The sequence below is a fragment of the Fonsecaea multimorphosa genome, assembly GCF_000836435.1.
Source record: "Fonsecaea multimorphosa CBS 102226 unplaced genomic scaffold supercont1.14, whole genome shotgun sequence".
NCBI classification, from domain to species: domain Eukaryota; kingdom Fungi; phylum Ascomycota; class Eurotiomycetes; order Chaetothyriales; family Herpotrichiellaceae; genus Fonsecaea; species Fonsecaea multimorphosa.
This window is the reverse complement of record NW_015971648.1, coordinates 455,190-474,166: the sequence shown is the minus strand read 5'-3', so window position 1 is coordinate 474,166 and position 18,977 is coordinate 455,190. Positions and strand designations below refer to the sequence as shown.

The 18,977-nt window shown below is 53.3% G+C and overlaps 8 protein-coding genes across 8 annotated transcripts; 4 read left to right on the top strand and 4 right to left on the bottom strand.

The window, feature by feature from the left end:
• Nucleotides 1–485: 485 nt before the first annotated feature.
• Z520_07208 (uncharacterized protein) lies at nt 486–3,046 on the bottom strand (the record flags this gene model as incomplete). Its single annotated transcript, XM_016777707.1, has 10 exons — nt 486–1,033; nt 1,109–1,373; nt 1,445–1,503; nt 1,566–1,700; nt 1,765–1,851; nt 1,911–2,112; nt 2,220–2,399; nt 2,458–2,507; nt 2,571–2,711; nt 2,782–3,046. 10 exons carry the CDS (start codon nt 3,044–3,046, stop codon nt 486–488), a joined length of 1,932 nt encoding a protein of 643 aa, XP_016631217.1.
• An 876-nt stretch (nt 3,047–3,922) lies between these two features.
• Nucleotides 3,923–5,578, top strand: Z520_07207 (uncharacterized protein; the record flags this gene model as incomplete). The annotated part of the gene is made up of 1 exon (XM_016777706.1): nt 3,923–5,578. One exon carries the CDS (start codon nt 3,923–3,925, stop codon nt 5,576–5,578), a length of 1,656 nt encoding a protein of 551 aa, XP_016631216.1.
• An 820-nt stretch (nt 5,579–6,398) lies between these two features.
• Nucleotides 6,399–7,536, top strand: Z520_07206 (uncharacterized protein; the record flags this gene model as incomplete). Its single annotated transcript, XM_016777705.1, has 3 exons — nt 6,399–6,495; nt 6,552–6,887; nt 6,980–7,536. The coding sequence occupies 3 exons, from the start codon at nt 6,399–6,401 to the stop codon at nt 7,534–7,536; spliced, it is 990 nt and encodes a 329-aa protein (XP_016631215.1).
• A 276-nt stretch (nt 7,537–7,812) lies between these two features.
• Nucleotides 7,813–8,775, bottom strand: Z520_07205 (uncharacterized protein; the record flags this gene model as incomplete). The annotated part of the gene is made up of 1 exon (XM_016777704.1): nt 7,813–8,775. One exon carries the CDS (start codon nt 8,773–8,775, stop codon nt 7,813–7,815), a length of 963 nt encoding a protein of 320 aa, XP_016631214.1.
• Nucleotides 8,776–9,460: 685 nt separating this feature from the next.
• Z520_07204 (uncharacterized protein) lies at nt 9,461–10,311 on the bottom strand (the record flags this gene model as incomplete). The annotated part of the gene is made up of 2 exons (XM_016777703.1): nt 9,461–9,648; nt 9,720–10,311. The coding sequence occupies 2 exons, from the start codon at nt 10,309–10,311 to the stop codon at nt 9,461–9,463; spliced, it is 780 nt and encodes a 259-aa protein (XP_016631213.1).
• Nucleotides 10,312–11,391: 1,080 nt separating this feature from the next.
• On the top strand, nt 11,392–13,299 carry Z520_07203 (uncharacterized protein; the record flags this gene model as incomplete). The annotated part of the gene is made up of 2 exons (XM_016777702.1): nt 11,392–13,085; nt 13,161–13,299. 2 exons carry the CDS (start codon nt 11,392–11,394, stop codon nt 13,297–13,299), a joined length of 1,833 nt encoding a protein of 610 aa, XP_016631212.1.
• Nucleotides 13,300–13,484: 185 nt separating this feature from the next.
• Nucleotides 13,485–15,656, bottom strand: Z520_07202 (uncharacterized protein; the record flags this gene model as incomplete). Its single annotated transcript, XM_016777701.1, has 1 exon — nt 13,485–15,656. One exon carries the CDS (start codon nt 15,654–15,656, stop codon nt 13,485–13,487), a length of 2,172 nt encoding a protein of 723 aa, XP_016631211.1.
• Nucleotides 15,657–17,095: 1,439 nt separating this feature from the next.
• Z520_07201 (uncharacterized protein) lies at nt 17,096–18,842 on the top strand (the record flags this gene model as incomplete). The annotated part of the gene is made up of 6 exons (XM_016777700.1): nt 17,096–17,468; nt 17,524–17,605; nt 17,672–17,997; nt 18,054–18,625; nt 18,674–18,739; nt 18,798–18,842. 6 exons carry the CDS (start codon nt 17,096–17,098, stop codon nt 18,840–18,842), a joined length of 1,464 nt encoding a protein of 487 aa, XP_016631210.1.
• Between the last annotated feature and the right edge of the window lie 135 nt (nt 18,843–18,977).

The following is an 18,977-nucleotide window of genomic DNA, read 5'->3' as shown; positions in this document are numbered from 1 at the left end:
CAGCTCTGAGTATCACCGTGACAAGCGAGGTTGAGCAGGGTTCTAGAGACAGACATCGGCGCTTGCTGGTGGATCATCTGCACCGCTTTCTAGCCAAGTTCTGCGCCCCTGTTTTGATAGGAGTCCTCAAACCATAAAAATGTCCTCGTTGGCATCATATCTCTGAGGTTTTCTGTATTCATGACGCACGCGACCAGGCGACATTCGTGAAGCACCTAATGGGAGTTTTGTAGTGATACAACCTGTACCACGTTCTTTGATTTGTAAAATTGGCTTTGGAACTTCTTACGGGACATTTTGGAAGCAAGCTTTAGCCTTTGTCCATATTATGCATAACCCTTTTGGCCCTGACATACTGTTTGGCTTCGCCCAACAGGACACATTCAAGGAACAGCCTGTCACAGGTAATACACCTGTCGGTCCTAGCCGTGATGGAATCTCACGTCGTTACTCAGCTCTCAAGCTGTGCAAAGCCCCCCAGCTACCTAAGCTTCGGTAGTAGCAATTTCGACCGCGTCGGCAGCAGGGCCGACATGCTCGGTGGCTGGCCTTTTCTCCACGTCTTCATGTTCCCAGACCTCAGGGTGCTGCTGCTGCTGCTGCTGCTGCTTCTCATCACTTTCGCCACTACCGACCTTTCCTTCGTCCCCGAGCTTGTAGATCTGGCGCGGCACGTGGTTGGTCAGGTAGGGATCGTAGTCCTTGACGCAGAAGCAGGCGATCAGGCCAACCCCGGCGACCGCCACGGCCGAGTAATACACGTACGCGTAGGCTGCGGCGTACGCGTACGGGAGCTCCGCCGCCACGGCGGCTTCGATCTTGGTGGTGATGCCGGGAACTTTTGCCAGAGCGTCGGGCGTGCCGGCGACGATGGCTTCGAGGAGCGCGGGCACGGAGCGCTCAGGGAGACCCGCTTGCATGGCCACAGGGGGAATATGGGATGAGAGCTTGGATGTGGTCTTGCTGCTGAGGACGGCGAGATAGATGGCTGTCATGATGGCCCCGACGATGGGCCGCATCGCGTATAGGATGGCTGTTCGGAGTGCGTAGTCAGTAGATATTCTTGAAAAAAGAAAAAAAAAACCTGCGCTTGGGGTTGGGTACATACAGAAGGTGGTCCCGAGATCTGCATCGTTGGTGTCCATCTGCACGAGCAGACCAGGCATGATTTCCAGGATGCCTGCAGGGAAGGCGGCGAACACGGAGAGCACGGCGCTGCGCGCAAGGCTATTTGGAGTGCAGGATGCCATGGAGCCCAGAAACGCCAACATGACCGACATGAGGAAGATGAGCTGCAGCCGGATGTGTTTCAGGATCGCCACCAGGGCTCCCCAGCAGACGATGGACGAATATATGGCGAGGGCGATTGTTGTCTGTCCCAAAACCCCCCCCTTTTGTCAGCTGTTTCCAAACATCTTCCGAGTATCCGCTGCGAGAGCCTTACCGATAGCCATGCTGTGGTCTGCCAACTGGTCGTGGGAGAGCTGTAAAGCCGTGCAACCTCTGGCAAGCTTGCTGTCAGCTTTGAAGGACTTCAACGACCCCGTTTGATGATGAAAACTTACGCGACGGCCAGATAATGCTCAACGCGACGTAAGATGTCCCTGCCACGGACTCTATGATGATCAGGCAGACGAATCCCCTGAGATCTTTGAAGAAATGGACCGGGACGATGGGATTGGGATGCGGCCCGTAGGCTTCTGTTCAAACTCTTTAGCATGAAGCCTGGAGTGAAAAGACGAGAGCAAGGGAGCAGCCGCTTACCCCAGAAGACGAATATGATTACCACACAGCCTCCGGTAATGATAAGTCCTAGAATGGTTCCGGATGTCCACGAAAGAGGTTGGCCGCCTGTGGTTCTGTCAGTCAAACTACCTGAGATTGTTAGCCAAGGACTTTCTTTCACTGACCCCATGAAACGCCCAGTAAGAAAAGGACGAGGCCCGCAACAATCAAGAAGCAGCCCAGAAAGTCGACTCGTTTGAGTTCTCCCATTCTCGTGCGGGTGCCGCGGTGTAGCTGTTCGAAGTTTGGTGGCCGATAGAAGACCACTTGCATGACTAGGACCAAGACCATGAGTGGGATGAAGATGTAGTAGATATATCTATGACTCTCGTCAGTCCATGGTCCTTGTACGTGTGTGTGTGTGAAAGAGACAGGGGGCAGAAATTTGTTCACCTCCAGTTGTAGTAATGGACAATTCGAAGCGCTAGATACACTGTCAGCGCCATATTAGAGGATCTCAGAAGCACCGTACCCAGGTACTGCCCAAATCCAGTGGAGATAATGTTCGGAAGGCATGCAAATGCAACGCCTACGAATTTGAAGCGGTTGGGACAGATCTCGCCAACTGTCAAACCGTAGCATGTATGGACTCCGGCTGCAAGGCCCATCAAGACCTGCGAATACAGATTAGCCATGAGGAAATTAGTACGATAGGTGTCCCTGTGCACTCACATTGGCGCCAATCAAGGTATTCATGGCCTGGGCTGTAGCAGCAATAATTCCTGCACACATTTGTGAGCTGGGTCTGCGTTTAAGCTCTGCTGCTCTGCTGCTGCCATACATACCTCCAACTAGAGCGGTTGAGGACGCCCCGATAACAAACCAACGGCGCCCAAACTTATCAGAGATCCTTCCAAAGAGGAGAGAACCGATGCCGCAAGAGATAGTCCAGATGATAGAGAACAGACTAGCATTGTTACTCGGTCCTTTTGCAGGCATTGGCATCAGACTATGTTCAAACGTCTCAGGAAGCAGGGTAGGTTGCGCGCAACTCACCAATGTCTGCATTGATAACCGTCAAGACCGCTGCTGGGGGAGCAAAGCCCCAATAGCTGACGGCCACGGCGGTGCCCAGTGAGAAGATGGCTCCAATCAAGCGGAGACTCATGAAATAGCCTTGCTCGACCTTATCGACACTGGTCGACAGAGTGTTCGAGAGCGTGATATCTTGGAGAGCGCCTTCATCGGCGTGAGCAAGCGCAAGCTCCTGGAGCTTGGTGTTGGCCGCTGTGTGCGCCGTCGAGAATTCTTCGGTTGCCATGACTGCTGTAGAGTGCCCCCTTAGGAAAGAGATCAAGCATGCACACGTATCACTATGATCCGTCTAATGTGAAGTTTCGTAGCCATATATGATGGTCCACATCGCAATAGTTGCCCCTTTACATGCCTCTAGGTCAGCAAGGCTGGCTTCCCCGGACTCGTCGGAGGTTGGATCTGGGGATGGCGGAGGCTGGTGTCCTTTCAGCCTGCCAATCGCTCAAGAGTCGACTAAGCGTACTGGGTCGTGTATCGGAGCAATTTCTTTCTGGGCGGAGTTACCTCCGAAGGGTGTCTAGGGCCAGTCGCGGCGCTCAGAGTCGCCATTGCTCCTCATGACACGAGAAACATACTCTGGGAGAGTCCAACCCAAATCTCGAACCTCCAGTCATCGTCTCGTAAATTCTTCTCAGGAATACACTCTTGCTTTCGGAGTCGGGTTCCGAAGCATTCAGCTCCGCGCCCACCATGTAAAGCCGCCAGACGAGGATACGAGGCTGGTATTGCGTGCGGTGCGTTAGTCGAACCTCGGAAATCCTTCTTGTGGTTGCCAGTGGTAGTTCGCACTCAGAAGCCTTGGTCCAGGAATTCCGACATGTTCGGAGGCCCATGTTGTTTAGGCCGACACAGTTTATTCCACAGAAGATGTGTCGGACGAGCATTTACCGGACGATGAAAGATCGAGTGACATACTTTGACGGGTTCTTGGTAGGCTATATAGAATGCATTTACACTCCGTAGTGTGTCTTGTCCATCCAACTGACTGTTACAGAGGAGAGATTCAGACGCCGTGCTAAAGTTGCGCTTCTCTCTCGTTTTGACGGCCAACGCCAAGATTTTGTTCGAGACGTCCCCACCTTCGTGCGACCTCTGTCTCGAAATGTCCGTTAATGGAACTGCGACCGTGAATGGGCACTCAAAGCCAGAGGAGTTTGACGCCATCATTGTCGGCGCGGGCTTTGGCGGTATCTATCTCCTGCACTCACTGCGTAAATTGGGATACAAGGTAAAGGTCCTGGAAGCCGGGAAATGGTTTGGTGGAATTTGGTGGTGGAACTCGTACCCTGGAGCTCGCGTCGACACTCACTGGCCGTTTTATGAGTTCAACGCACCGGAACTATGGGAAGACTGGACGTGGGAGGAGCGCTTCCCCCGTCGCGATGAGATAGTCAGGTATTTTGAGCACGTTGACAAGAAGTGGAATCTCCAAAAGGATATTCTCTTCGACAACCCGGTCGTCAAGGCCGATTTCGACGAGAGCTCCAACACCTGGACAGCCGTCACGGACAAAGGGTATGTCGCAAAGGCACCATTTTTTCTGCTGGCTACTGGCTTCGCCGCCAAGACATTTATCCCCAACATCAAGGGACTGGAGACCTTCAAGGGTCAGGCTTATCATACTGCACTATGGCCTAAAGAAGGGGTCGACGTGAAGGGGAAGAAAGTCGGTATCATCGGTACCGGAGCGAGCGGTGTCCAAGTCATTCAAGAGATTGCGCCAATTGTCGAGCATCTCACGATCTTCCAGCGCACCGCCAATCTCGCCCTCCCCATGGTTCAGGAGAAGTACGACGATAAGACGGTCCAAAAGCAAATTGACGCAAAGAAAGATTACCCAGCCCTGTTCAAGTACATCCGAAACACTTTCGGTGGCTTCGACTATGAATTTCTGGATAAAACCTCTGAAGACGACACGCCGGAAGAGCGCATTGCGTACTGGGAGTCACAATGGAAGGTCGGGGGTTTCACTCTCTGGCTCCACAACTACAAAGACATCCTGAAGAACCCCGTGGTGAACCGAGCAATGTACGACTTCTGGGTGGACAAGACCCGCGCCCGGCTTGCGGGATTAGATCCAGAATTGATCGAAAATCTAGCCCCGTTGGAGCCAGAAAATCCGTGGGGGACGAAGCGACCCTCGTTGGAAACCCACTTTTACGAGAGCTTCCATCGGAACAACATCGACCTATATAACATCAAGAAGAACCCGATTGCCGAGATCGCACCAAAGGGTGTTAAGATGACCGGAGGCCAAGAGATCGAGATTGATCTTTTGGTCCTCGCCACCGGCTTCGATGCGGTGACGGGCAGCCTACTGAAGATTGACATCACCGGCGCTGGCGGCCAGAAGCTGGTGGATAAGTGGGCGGGAGGCACATACACCCACTTGGGTGTAGCGACCACGGGGTTTCCTAACATGATCTTCATGTACGGCCCTCAGGCGCCAACTGGGTTCGCCATCGGGCCCCGCATCTCAGAAATCCAGGGCGACTGGATTGTCGGTCTCCTTGAGGAGATGAAGCGACATCATTACACCAAGATCGAACCGACCCGTGCGGCGGAGGAGAAATGGAGAAAGATCAATAACGACGCAACGGCCGAAACCCTCATGGTCAAGGCTAAGACCTGGTACATGGGCGACAATGTGCCAGGGAAGCCCCGTGAAGCCCTCAACTATATGGGCGGGTTGGGACTCTACGAGAAGCTCCTGAAAGATTGTACCGCAGCTGGCTATGAAGGGTTCAAACTGAGCTAGTCGGAGACACGGACAAATAAAGTCCTCTGGAAAGATATCGAAATGAAAACATATTGTATATATCATTGCGCTCTGCCTCATTGAGTGGTGAACACATCGCGTGAAGGTAAACTTGCAGGCTATCAGAGCCTCAAGCGTCCGGCCACCAGTGGCCAGGCCGGTCAGCAGAGACCATCAACTCCTGTGGTCAGAGCCTCGGTGAAGGGCCGAATATATCGAGACTAGATACTACTTGAATAGGACTTTGTTGTACATACAACTGGCGTGACATATGGCTCGCCCTTGCCGTCCGTATCTCGAACCGCCTGACTCCTCAAAATCGAGCTCGGGGCCAGTTGCGAAACGGTGCGGCATGGTCTACCACGTACACACAGAAGCTTCGTGCGAACTCAGCACGTCGGTTGACTGCTATGAGAAGTACCTAGGTACAGTCCATTTGGAGATTCCGAGAAGTGGGGGAGGTCCCAAGGGCTTCGGACGGCGTAGTCCGAATCTCCGGACGCCTTTTCGTTCGGTGGATGCAAAAGTCGGATCGGAAATCGTTCGTGGCCTCCTTGAGTGCTGCAGGGGCAGAAGCATAGGTTGCTTTGCCAACAACTTCGATTCAGGTGCTTGAGAGATAGCAACCATGTTCCGTCCGTGGGTGGAGGCGGCACGAGCCCTCACGAGTTCTGCGACAGTCGGAGGTCTTTGTTCTAGCGTGATATAGCATCACGGTGCAGCCTTCCTCTGGGACGGATTAGACATCTTCGTTTGATTGTCGTTTGATGTCCAAAATATCCATCAGGCCGTCAGGTATCTTGGACCATTTCCTGCCACTATGCCCACTTATCCGGATTTTGACTCCGTGCCAAAAACTGCAGGGCAGCCTCAAGGGAATGCCTGGGCTCTTTGGGGCGAGAAAGACGAATTAGGAAGTGAGTCTAAGGCCTTGGAGACATACTAGCGAGTGTCCACTGACAGGAACACGTAGCCCTCAACTACTTGACTCCCGAAGTGATATTACAGGCAACCAAAGAGATCAAGACAGGCGTCACAGTGCAATTGGATCTCCCGTTAAACCATTTCGACCACCTTGGCGCCGGGCGACAAGGGTTCACCCACCAGATCATCGACTTCAAGGAGCGACTCAAAGGCACCGATTTGGAGATCGTTGCTCACGATGATGTATTGACCTTGAATACGCAGAGTAGCTCTCAGTGGGACGGTCTACGACATATCGGACTACAAGAGTCTGGCATCTACTATGGTGGAGTCAAGCACCGAGACATCGACGAGAACCGGGCAGATGGAAGGCTGGGGATTCAGAGTAAGTCCCTCTCTGTTGCATTTTGCTCGGAGAAAACGAAGACCGGCATTGGATGATAACACCACATTCTTTTTTCTCTTCCGCCCCTGTAGAATGGGTACAGCGCGGTGGCATAGTTGGCCGCGGCGTTCTCTTGGACTACCATGGATGGCGCCAACAAACCGGGCAAGCCTCGGTCCCCATCCCTTCGAACACGATCATCACCACGGAAGAACTGGAAGCAGTGATCAAGCATCAAAACACACAGTTACGCGACGGAGACATCCTCATCCTTCGCACGGGCTTCACAGACTGGCATCTTCAGGCGAGTAAAAAGGAGCAAGAGGAGGCTTCCAAGCGAGGTGCATTTATTGGTCTTGAGGCGACGGAAAAGAGTGTCAAGTGGCTGTGGAATCACCATTTCGCCGCCGTGGCAACCGACACGCTCGGCTTCGAAGTCACTCCCATACCGTTTATGGATCCCGGTGCGGTTCGCCTTCACGAATGGCTTCTGGTTCACTGGGGGACCCCGATCGGTGAGCTTTGGGATCTCGAGCGGTTGGCAGAGGTCTGTCGGGAAAGGAAACAGTGGTCTTTTTTCTTAACAAGCGCCCCGCTTCATGTGTATGGCGGAGTCGGCACGCCGCCCAATGCAATCGCGATTTTGTAGCTGGGAAGATGTCGACCTGGAAAGGGGGTTATAGATCCTCCATGCAGTGTGAATGCTGTGTGATAGAAAATTCACAGTTCAGTGGCTCTATTATTTTTAACAACTTTGTTTGGCGAGCAGTAGATGTTACGTTCCAAGATGCCAACAGCGAAAACCTGGAGTTTCCACAGCCATTCATTAAGCTGAAATGCTCAATAGTAGACTGTTGGTTTGTTTAATCATTCGGCTTGTTGAGCGTACATAATTCTATGTGATCACCAGCTTTGATCCTATCCATTAGATTGACTTAATAGCTTTGACCCGGTTGGCCAGTGCGAAGGTGGTGACAGAGATGTTGGGAGCAATTAGATCGAACCCATGTGGCACGCCTGGGTACACATGGAGCTCGATGTGGATGTTGGCGGCAGCGAGGCGGCGTGCATATTCGATGTCCTCGTCACGGAAGATGTCCAGATCTCCCGTATCGATGTAGGTCGGGGGTAGGCCTTCGACTGATGGCACTCGTGCTGCCGCAGCGTAATATGGAACATCTGGTGCTCCTGCCTTGCCGCTCAGATATGCCTGCCAGCCAGTGGCGTTGTCGTCAATTGTCCATGTCGCAAATGGCTCGAGCGCCTTCATCGGTTTGATGTTTCTGTCATCCACCATGGGATAGACCAGGATTTGTTTCGCCAATGGTGGGGTCAAGGCCTCATCTCTCGCCTTCAACCCAAGGCCCGCGGCAAGACCACCACCACCACTGTCGCCCATGATCGCGATCCGAGCAGGGTCAACGCCATACTTCTTCGCGTTCTGGCTCAGATCCTGTAAACCGGCCCAGACATCTTCAATTGGAATCGGGTAGGGTGATTCCGGCGCATATCTATATTCGGGAGCAAATATCTGGACTCCGGAGCGTGAAACGAGGTCCTTGATCTTCTTACGGTAGAGCGGCACGTCCAGCCCAATGTAGCCTCCGCCATGCAGGTAATAGACGGCTGGATTCGAACCTGTGGCGGGTGTATCCTTCTTTGTGAAGCGATAGACCGGGACTTCGAAGCCGTCGCTGGACTTGACAGGAAACTTCTCCTCAGCCACATCTTCGGGGTCATTGTATGCGCGAAAGACCGGACCGAAAAAGGCATCCATCATCTGTCGCCTTCCCGCGACATCTCCTACAGCCAATTTCGGCGCATTCGCCATCGCTGGCAGCAGCGGCTCCACTACTTGGTAGTACTCTGGATCGAGTGAGAGAGGCATGTTGGTTAGTATTCGTTGTATGGGTATTGGTGATGGTTGGTGCTTCTTCGGAAGGACTCGACGTCCAAAGATGCTCATTGAGTTGGCAACCACGGGGAAGTGAAATAATGTACTCGGCAGGGAGCAGCGTGCTTCAGATTGCGGCCCGTTTTCGGCGTTTGTCCTCCGAATCTTGTGTGGGGGAAGGACGGAAGTAAACAACCGGGATGGGCTTCGATGGATCTAGTCCAATCACTGTCGCTTGACTTCGGCGAACCTCGGATCAAAGTGACTTCGGACAGCAGAAGCATAGGTAGGTTGCGTCGAAAGGGCTATCGGACGATGCGAGCTGTGCTCTCGGCCTCAACAATGGGTTCTTGAGGCAAGCTGACAATCACAACAGAGGCGTATGGACAGCAAGCGCCGTATCGACGAACGAGAATGTTTCTTAAGATTTTCTTGAACCGCTCCTTGGCCGGAATCCTTCCAAAGGAAAACCCCGCTTCCAGATGGGTGCGTTTTCAAGCGCGAATATTGATATTTCTGGTGCAGAATGACAATCCCCCACCGTTAGTGCTTCTCGCATTTCCAAGTCAGCCACAGTGGCCGTCTATACAGAGGGCAATCTGGTATGTTATAGGGGCTCGCTAAGCTTGTAGAACTGCATCTTTACATGGTCGCCGCCTTGCTCAACGTTTGCCCAAGTCTATGGTGGCGCTGCCCCAATGTTGATGTTGGCTCCAAACACGGATCTCGAGTCCTCACTAAGGAGCCAAACAACCACGCGGGCGACATCGTCCGGCTCGATGATCTCCCACCCTCGGCTTTTCCAATCTTCTAATTGTGCGTCTTTCCCTCCAGTGAATTCTCTCAACATGGGAGTTGCAGTTGATCCTATATTGTAACAAAAGGGCGTTAGGACATTTTCACATCTCGGACAGAAGGTCACTGGTGACATGACCTACCCGGAGACACGGCATTGACCCGTATCCCAAACTTGGAGACGTCCTTGGCCACACTCTGCGTGAAATGCGCATTGGCAGCTTTGGAGGACCGGTACGCGTAGACGTCCGGGTCGTGTTTCAGCGAAGCCATACTGGCAATATTCACGATCGCGCGATCGCTATTGGGTGTTCCCAACGCCTTCATGGCCCGAATCTGGGCCCGCGTACAATAGAAGACCCCGTCGAGATTGACTCCCCAGACTTGCTTCCATGACTCGTCTGTTTCTTCCAGAATGGCCGGGGATTGTCTGACACCGATTGTTTGCGGCAAGCCTGCTGAGTTCACAGCGCCATGCAGATCTCCGAAGGCTGTAACAGTATCCTGGATCCAACCCTCGACGGCTGATGACGACGTGACGTCCAGGACGGTCGTCCGAATCTCAGTCTTTAGATTGAGTTGGGCGATAGAATCCTTGATGGCCTCCAGACCCTTCGCCGAGATGTCGCTGGCGGCCACGGCGCGCGCGCCCCGTCGAGCCAGGAGGCGAACAATGGCGGCTCCCATCCCCGAGCCTGCGCCCGTGACCGCAAAGACCTTGCCATCGACGTTCATGATCGAAGAAGAAGAGGGTACCAGGTGCTTCGAAGAACTTCAGACTCACACTACGCACTTGGGAGTCTTGGTTCGATTATAAAAGTTCAGCAGTGCGCAGTTTTCCTCTTAATTAGCTCATATCTGAGCGTCCTGGGTCGTACGTCATCGATACAGGAAGTGATGGCAAGACTGATTCAAAGAAAAGAGAGGAAAGTCCCCCCGGTCACTCATTATTCTCGTTCGCGTGTCGGGATTTCGGACAATGGATCTGGACTTGGACCGAACCGTTCGAGGGATAAATCGAGATGCCCCACCGCCGTGGCCCCTAGGTCCAAGGTTGCCAATAGCTAAACGCTTTCCCACTCCCTCGACAATTCCCCACCTTTATGCTTAGAATAGACAAAAAAGGATAAGCGTTGAACAGCCCCTTGTCGTGGCAATCCAGGACTGGCGGCATCTGGCGGCATCTGGCAAATCCAGTTCGGTCCTTCAGGCGGGAAGCTACCCAAAGTCTTGTTCTGGGTGCTCCTTCACTCCACGTTCGTGAGAAGCAGGCACTGCGGCCCAGTAGATCCGGGAATCTCCAACGAACAATAAAGCGCTCCCAAGGGAGAAGACTTGCGAATTAGGGTGGGACGGACCTTCGTCGGAGCGTCCTCCGCGGGTTGCCTCCTTTGAGTCTGTGGCCTTGTCATGAGTCCGAATGATCATTCTGTTGCCAACCAGTCATTAAGCGTCCGAAACCTGGCTGGCGGAATGGATGGAAACGAATCCGAAGCCCCAGGAGATGGTCTCTATCGCCTTGGACTGGGAATGTTGAACAATACTCCAGGCGAGGCAGTGTCACTCGCAGAGCCCGGCAACCGACCTTGGCCTGTGTCTTCGGGCATAACCCTGCACCAGAGACCTGCACGGTACAGTAGGCCCCAGGGAAGCTTTGTGCCTAGATTCATATTCCTAACTTTCGCAGCCAGGTCTGCGGAAACTACCTCTGTTCCTCTGTCCCAAGTCCTCGTGCCGACACATCCGATTATAGAGTTGCAAAGCCTTTAGCAACACAACAGAATCCCAACGACGCCAACGACACCAGCTCCCAAGATGATCTCGAAACCAACCCTTCGCATCGGCAGCGTCTCATCCACGACGGGTGACAATCCGCATGCAATGGCCCGCATGGTGCAGCACGGTAACGTCGACGTAATAATCGGGGATTGGCTCTCGGAGATGAACATTGCTTGGAATGCCATCGTGAAACAGCAGAACCCTGAGCTGGGCTATGAGAAAGGATTCCTAGACCAGCTGGAAGAGTGCCTGGACGATATTGTCGCGCAGGGGCTCAAAGTGGTCACTAACGCCGGTGCGCTGAACACTCGGTCGCTCGCCCGCGAGGTCCGCAAGCTTTGCAAGTCAAGAGGATATGATGTCCCCGTTGCGGCCGTGCTAGGTGATGATGTACCCGAGGTCATTAGCCAGCTGGGGCAGCACAGGAATGATTTCAGGCACCTCGACCATGAGGAGAAGCAGCTGGACGACTGGGAGCTCAAGCCTGTCTGCGGCGCGGCCTATATTGGGTGCCGAGGGATCGTGGAAGCCCTGCACTCGGGGGCGCAGATCGTCATCTGCGGTCGATGCACGGACGCTTCGCCACTCATGGGGGTTGCGGCCTGGCGTTTCCAGTGGGCCGAGGAAGACTATAACGCCCTGGCAGGCGCCTTGGTAGCAGGACATCTCACCGAGTGCGGGCCGTACGTGACGGGTGCTAACTTTACCGGGTTCAAGGAGATCCTGGACGACTTGGTGGACCTGACCTTTCCGATTGCCGAGATCAACAGTAAGGGGGAGTGTGTTGTGACGACTCTATCCGTCGGTGGCGGTCGCGTAACGGAAGACACTGTTCGTGCGCAGATCCTCTACGAGCTCCAGGGCCACCTGTATCTGAACCCAGATGTGGTTGCTGACCTGTCGCAAATCAAAGTCGAAGCGGAGCCCGGCACGCGAGACCGCATTCGCATATCCGGGGTCAAGGGCCTACCACCCCCACCGACGACGAAAGTTATGTTCACCGCCCCAGGAGGCTACCAGGCCGAAGCAACATTCTACCTCAACGGCCTCGACATCGAAGACAAAGTGAAAATGATGAGACGCCAGCTCGACCATATCTTCAAAGACCATAAATTCAGCAAGCTCAGTATCGAACTATACGGGACGTCACCCGAGGACCCTGTAAGCCAACAGGCCGGGACGGTCTTCTTTCGCATCTTCGCGCAAGCTCGACGACTAGAGGACATCAGTGCTGCCAAGTTCAAGATCCCGATCTACGCCCTCCGAATGCAGGCTTACCCGGGATACCACATGAACTTAGATTTCCGGACCATGGACCCAAGGCCGTTCATGGAGATCTTTCCGGCTCTCATCCCCCAGGACGCCATCAAAGTCCAAGTTGAGCTGGAAGACTCTGGTAGGCTGATCGATATCCCTCCTCCCCAGCGCACGGCTGAATATCCCCGGATCCGCCCATCATACGAGACGGCCAACCCAGTGGACTTGACGAGCTTCGGGCGGACAAGGAAGGTGCCACTGGGATCTATAGTGCACGCTCGATCAGGCGACAAAGCTGACAATTCGAACATCGGCTTCTTTTCTCGCTCCCAGTACGACGATGAATACGAATGGCTCAAGACCTTCTTGACCGTTGAGAGACTCAAGCTCCTCCTTGGGGACGACTGGTACAATGGTGACACTTCTCGACGTGTAGAACGCGTGGAATTCACCGTTATTAAGGCCGTGCACTTGTAAGTCTCTCCGACCAGCCCAGATCCCTTAAAATGATCTCCTCCTTCCTTACTAACACACGTACCTCTTTACAGTCGAATACTAGATAATCTGTCCGGAGGAATCGCCTCCTCAGAGCGCATTGACGGGCTGGGCAAAGGTATTGGCGAATTCTTGAGGAGTCGCTTAGTTGATGTGCCTCTGAAGTTTCTTGACCGCGGTCGCATATCATAGACCAGGAAAACTTGCAATGAAGAAACAGTCCCGTGACTTGATTAAGAAGTATCTTCATCGTGCTGAAATACGGGCAGAGCAGGCCCTGCACGTCATCCCGATTTCCTCGTTTTTTGGTTCTCTGTTCCGAAATTGCCACTCCTCAAACACCCCTTAGCAAGGGTTTTTCATGTGTACGTTTCTGACTATGACTCAAAGTTCCAGCCAAAAGGCTGTTGGAGCAAGATGTTGTCGTCGAAATGGTCACCAAAAAGCTCCGGAAACCCTCCAAAGTAATCTTGATAGCTGTGGTCGAAGTCATTGCTGCCGATAGGCCACAGAGCCTGCTGAGAGACTTGCTCGCCAGCCAGGGGATGTCTGTCCTGTCCTCCCTCCTGGTTTGACGAGGACATGCTCTGTATTTTCGTGCCCATAAAATACTCGGAGGCATCGGTCAGCACGGCGTCTGAAAGCCTGGCAAAGATTTCGTGGCAACCTCTGCCTGTGTTCCAGCGTTCCGAGATGGCAACCAACACCGTCGAGCATGCCCTCATGTCACTCACAATCTGACTGATACTCGGCTCCGGGGTTAGTAGCGCTTGAGGAGGCGGAGGCAACCCGTCCACCGGCCCCTCCATTTGACGTCGTCTGTTCCGGAAATGAGTCCGCAGCGCGTACACGTATGAGAGTCCTACGAGGAAGACGGCATGTAAGGTGACCCAGGCATAGTTAATCTTACGAGCTTTGTGGAGCTCTGCGTATGAGGAGATGGATTGTTGGGAAGAGTAATAAATCTGGGTCAGAATTTCCGATGTTTGCGGGATGTCCTGTAAGGAATGGATGGGGCGATGTAACATCAGAATGCAATTGTGATACAGTAGGTTGTACCACTCCCGTGTCCTGTAGTTCGATTTGTCTTTGCCTTTCGTTGCAGAGACATCGACCAGGGGCAATAAGGCAACGCCAGCTCTCCACTGATCCAATTCTTCGGCAAGCTGCTGCTTGATGGCAAGGCAGGTCTGGGGGTCCGGCATCCGACTCTTGGGCACATTATGTAGGTTTGACAGAATTTTGCCAGTAATGATGCGATGCCAGGTGATGTGATTGAAGATTCTGGTATTCGCCGGCCAGTGTGGATACTGCAACAAGTCTTCTAGAGATGGCGACGGACCCCAGGAAGCGTCCCGGTCTTCCTCGACTTCTGGATGTTCTGTGTCGATCTCGAGAAGATTGATCGACACGGGACGACCTAAGGTGTTGCTGACGATTCTGTCCATCTGAAAAAGAGACCAGAAGCAACGGCGTTTGATGCCGAGTTCCTGCTTGACGTGTTCCTCATCAGCGGGTGATAGGCCAACTGGGAGACGATAGACAGCCTCTCGATGGAGACCTAGCTCAATACCTAGTCTCGTTGCCATGCCCAGCAAATGCCACAGACTCGCCGAAGTGCTGTAGGATACGCTCAACAACCTGTATTGGCAAAGAAGCATGATGGTCTGCAAAGCAACCAAGCCTCCGGACTCTAGAACAACCCCCAATTTCGAGATCGCGCGCTCATGGTACGTCTCTGCATCGGGCAGCGATTGCCAGGAGAATCTGTGGACTTGGACGGTCGCAATGGCGAAGATCATGTCGAGGGCAAATGCCTCCACTGGATGAGACTCATAGTACTTTTCTTCTGCGTACATCGAGGTCAGGTTGTTGATCAACTTTTTTGGATGGAGATACGGGAAGGCCAGGTGATCATGCGACAGATACGCTGCCAAAAGACTCCGTGCAAGTGGTTCGGCTGGCAAAACGCTTTTGGCCATCTCAGGACTGCTGTACCTCTGTACGCCAGCCGTGGCAAATCGGCGAAAATAGTCTTCGTCTTCGTCGTCGTTGTTGTTGCTGTCGCCAGCGATGCGTCTCGGTCGGCCGCCAAGGGGGAAGAGGTTTGCCAAGATGGCACCACTGGCCGAGCCCAGGTACTGCCGAGGCCTGCCAGCGTGCAGCGAGAGGGAGTAGACTTCCTTAGCGACCTCGTTGTCGTTCTCTGACTCGCTTTTATCTGCTCCGTCGTGGCTCTCGTCCGGTATTTCCATCATCTCGGCAGCCGCGTCCAAGTCCTCGCCAGAAGCGGACTCGCCAGCGGCTCTCGCGACATTTTGTGCTTCGCGAAGCTGTTTTGACAAGAGGCGGTTTTTGTTCTCCAGCTGCCGCAGACGACGCCCAAGGGCCTCTGGGATGTCGCCACGGCCCAAACCCCCTCGCGCGTTATAACAGCACGCCGTCCCAGCATGTATGCACGTGGAGCACGCGGGCAGAACCTTGTCACACCGTGCCTTACGCCGATAGCAACGATCGCATGCCAACCGAGACAGTTGATCCTCCTGCATTTTATCAGCCGCCAGGACGGACAGAGGCGGCCAGCGGAGACAATCACACTCCACGGAGCAAACCCGGGCGTCGAGGGATGCTCGCTCTTAACCAAGAGATGACAATTTACCCCAACAGTTTCTAGCAGGTGTTTGGATGTGGAGAAGAAAGTGGTCAGAATTTCAGGCGTCAAGACCAAGGAATGAGGTGGACCATAGGGTTCAGCAGGGGGGTTAACGAAGGCTCCTTGGTTCATTATGTAGCTTCGCTTTGGCGATACGTCCCCCAGAAAGACCCTAGCCCGGGGGGAATGCGGGGTCTCCAGATGGGCTATGAAGGGCCTACAAGGCCCCATGCCACTTCAGTCGGCTCAATGGAAGTCTAAGTGCAGCTATCAAATGGCTGCCCTTGCAGTAGTTGTTAATTTGTAGAGCTGGCAGAGCTTGTCGTTTACCTTCAAGATAGAGCTGCGAAGGAGGCCAAAATGCACAATGGCGCACCAGGAGACGCCGACTTGGTCCTTTGGAATTTGGACCTCTCCACTCTTCCTATACCGCGTACATCACCCGGAGTTGCGAAGAAGGCGCTTTCCACTAGGTGTCTAGGTAGCTAAAGCGTGGGCCTTCCTGTGGAAAGAATGGGCGTCTACTGGCCGCTTCGATGACTTATAGCAGCCGTGTTCTTGTTATCTTGCCCTTGTGATCATTTTCCTGCCTCCCACACTCTGATTGTAATAATCATCATTTGTGCCGTGAACGAAATATGCCCGGCACACCTTCTTACTGGGCCGCTGCAATGCTGACTGCTCCCAAAGTGCGCAGCCAGACTCGCGTCATTAATGGTAGCTGAAGGGAAGCACCAGTTCCACAGACATTGCCGACGATAGTTGTATTTGTAGTGGAGGTTGCATATCGTATCGGGTCCAGTAGCGCATTCATGTTCGCACTCGGGTGAGTAGGTCGATTGGAAGGACACTCTATTCACGAAGAGCCAGACAAAAACCCTCGGAAACCCTCAAATGACTCCACGAACCTTGGCCCTGGTGCAGCCTAGCTTCGCCATCCGCACAACAGACCTGCTCAGAGCTCAGGGCATGTGACCAAGGAGACTCCGAATTGTGCTCTGTCGGACGAGTAAAGAGACAAGCAGACACAGACAACGGGAGCACGCCATTTCGGAGCGGAGTCCGCAGTCCGTCCGAAACGTATGTTTGAACATTCCGCCTCGTCCGACGACTCCCACCCATGCCTACCCCACTGGTAACCCCAGACCCCGACGCCTCGGTGAATCAACATTTCCTCCTACAGGCAGAGCAAAGCGTTTGATGCTAGTGTCGACTAGCCGGAAGTCTGGGGTATCGGGGGCTGTCCCCAAATACATAGCTGGTACTCCTCTAATACACACGTAGAGCGCACGGAAACGACCTATGGCATGTTCATGTAGCTCTGCAAAAAGCAAGATGACGTCTTTCAAGGCTCCTAAGCCAACGGAGCTAACCAAGTTCTATATCAACGGCGAGTACGTCAAGCCCAGCACCGACGAAGTATTCACCGTTCGCAATCCAAAAGACGACACGGTAGTGTCAGACCGCGTGCCGGTTGGGGCCCAAGAAGATGTCGACGCGGCAGTTCGCCATGCTGAGGCCGCATTCAGAGGCGAATGGAGCACATTTACATCGGCAGAAAGGGCTCGTTGTCTGTACAGGCTGTCCGAAATCTTGGACGAGCACCTAGGAGACCTACTTCGCCTTGACACCCTCACTGGTGGACACCCTGTGTCTCTTATTCCGACGCGAGAGAAGAATTACATTGTCAACGGACTTCGCTACATGTGTGAGTACATTTCGAGCTCTGATCCGTATCAACTGGCCTACTGATAGGGTGAAAGCCGGTTGGTGCGACAAGTTCAAGGGTGATTATTTTCCTGATGACGACGGTTTTGTGAAGATTGTCAAAAATGAGCCCCTCGGGTAGTGTTGATCTTTTGCTCCGAAAACATTTTCAAGGAGAGACACCTTACTGAGACTTGACAACAGGGTTTGCGTGGGCATCTGTCCCTTCAATTCTCCAGTGGCAACGTTCTTTCATAAAGTCGCACCTGCGTTAGTCACAGGAAATGTCATGATTATCAAACCTTCGGAGAAGACACCCCTTGCGTCTCTTGCGCTGGCTCCACTCATTGAGCAGGCAGGAATCCCCAAGGGTGTTGTCCAGGTTGTCACCGGACCGGGGAAGACGGGCGAGCTCTTTTCCAGGCACATGCGGGTCCGCAAAATTAGCTTCACTGGCAGCATTGCCACCGGTAAGAAGATTCAAGCAGCTGCTGCTCAAAGTAACCTTAAGCGTGTGACTTTGGAACTTGGTGAGTCCTCTCTCTTTGGTAATGTATGGAAACCAAGATATCCTGACTATGACCAGGCGGAAAAGGGCCAAACGTCATTTTCGAGGACGCTAACTTGGACAACGCTGTCGAATGGGCCCTCAGAGCTATCATGGCTCGAAGTGGCCAGATATGCATTGCTGCTTCACGCCTTTACGTCCAAAGATCAGTCGCTGATGAATTCGTCAGACGATATGTTGAGAAAATGAGAGAAGCGGCCAAGTATATGGGAGACCCTTTCGACCCTGACACAGCCTACGGCCCTCTGGTAGACAAGATTGCTTTTGAAAAAGTCCGAGGTATGATCAACAGGGCTAAGGCAGGAGAGGCCGAGCTCTTGGTAGGAGGAGATTCGATCGGCACGACCGGCTGCTTCATTGAGCCCACTGTGTTCGTGAATCCCAAGCCCAAGGCTGAGATTCTGACCGACGAAGTCTTCGGCCCAGTTTCCGTAGTCAGCACATTTGACACTGAGGAAGAGGTCATTCAGAAAGCCAACGACACAGAATATGGGCTGATGTCCGGAGTATTCACGAGAGATATAAGCCGGGCACTCCGTCTCTCATCGAAGCTTGAGACAGGAATCGTGGGGGTTAACTGTGCCAGCATAGTAAGTAGAGGCAAGGCCTCCAAGACTGCATGATACTGACGAGATTAGCTCAATATTCAAGCCCCCTTTGGCGGCGTGAAACAGTCCGGAATGGGCCGCGAGTTTGGAATGGACGTATGTAGCACACTTCAACATCGTGACATAGACGAATGTTTTTGCTGACAAGTCCCAGGTTCTCCGATCATTCACAGAGACGAAAACAATCCTTATCAAGTAAGTCAGACCACGTCCGTGGTTGAAAACGCGGCTGAACTCCCTGGTGTAGCACGCGAGCAACTTGAGAGAATTGAGGACAAAGTGAGGAGCTTCGGAATACATTGAAAAGTCGTTGCGACTCCCAGCCGCGAATGCC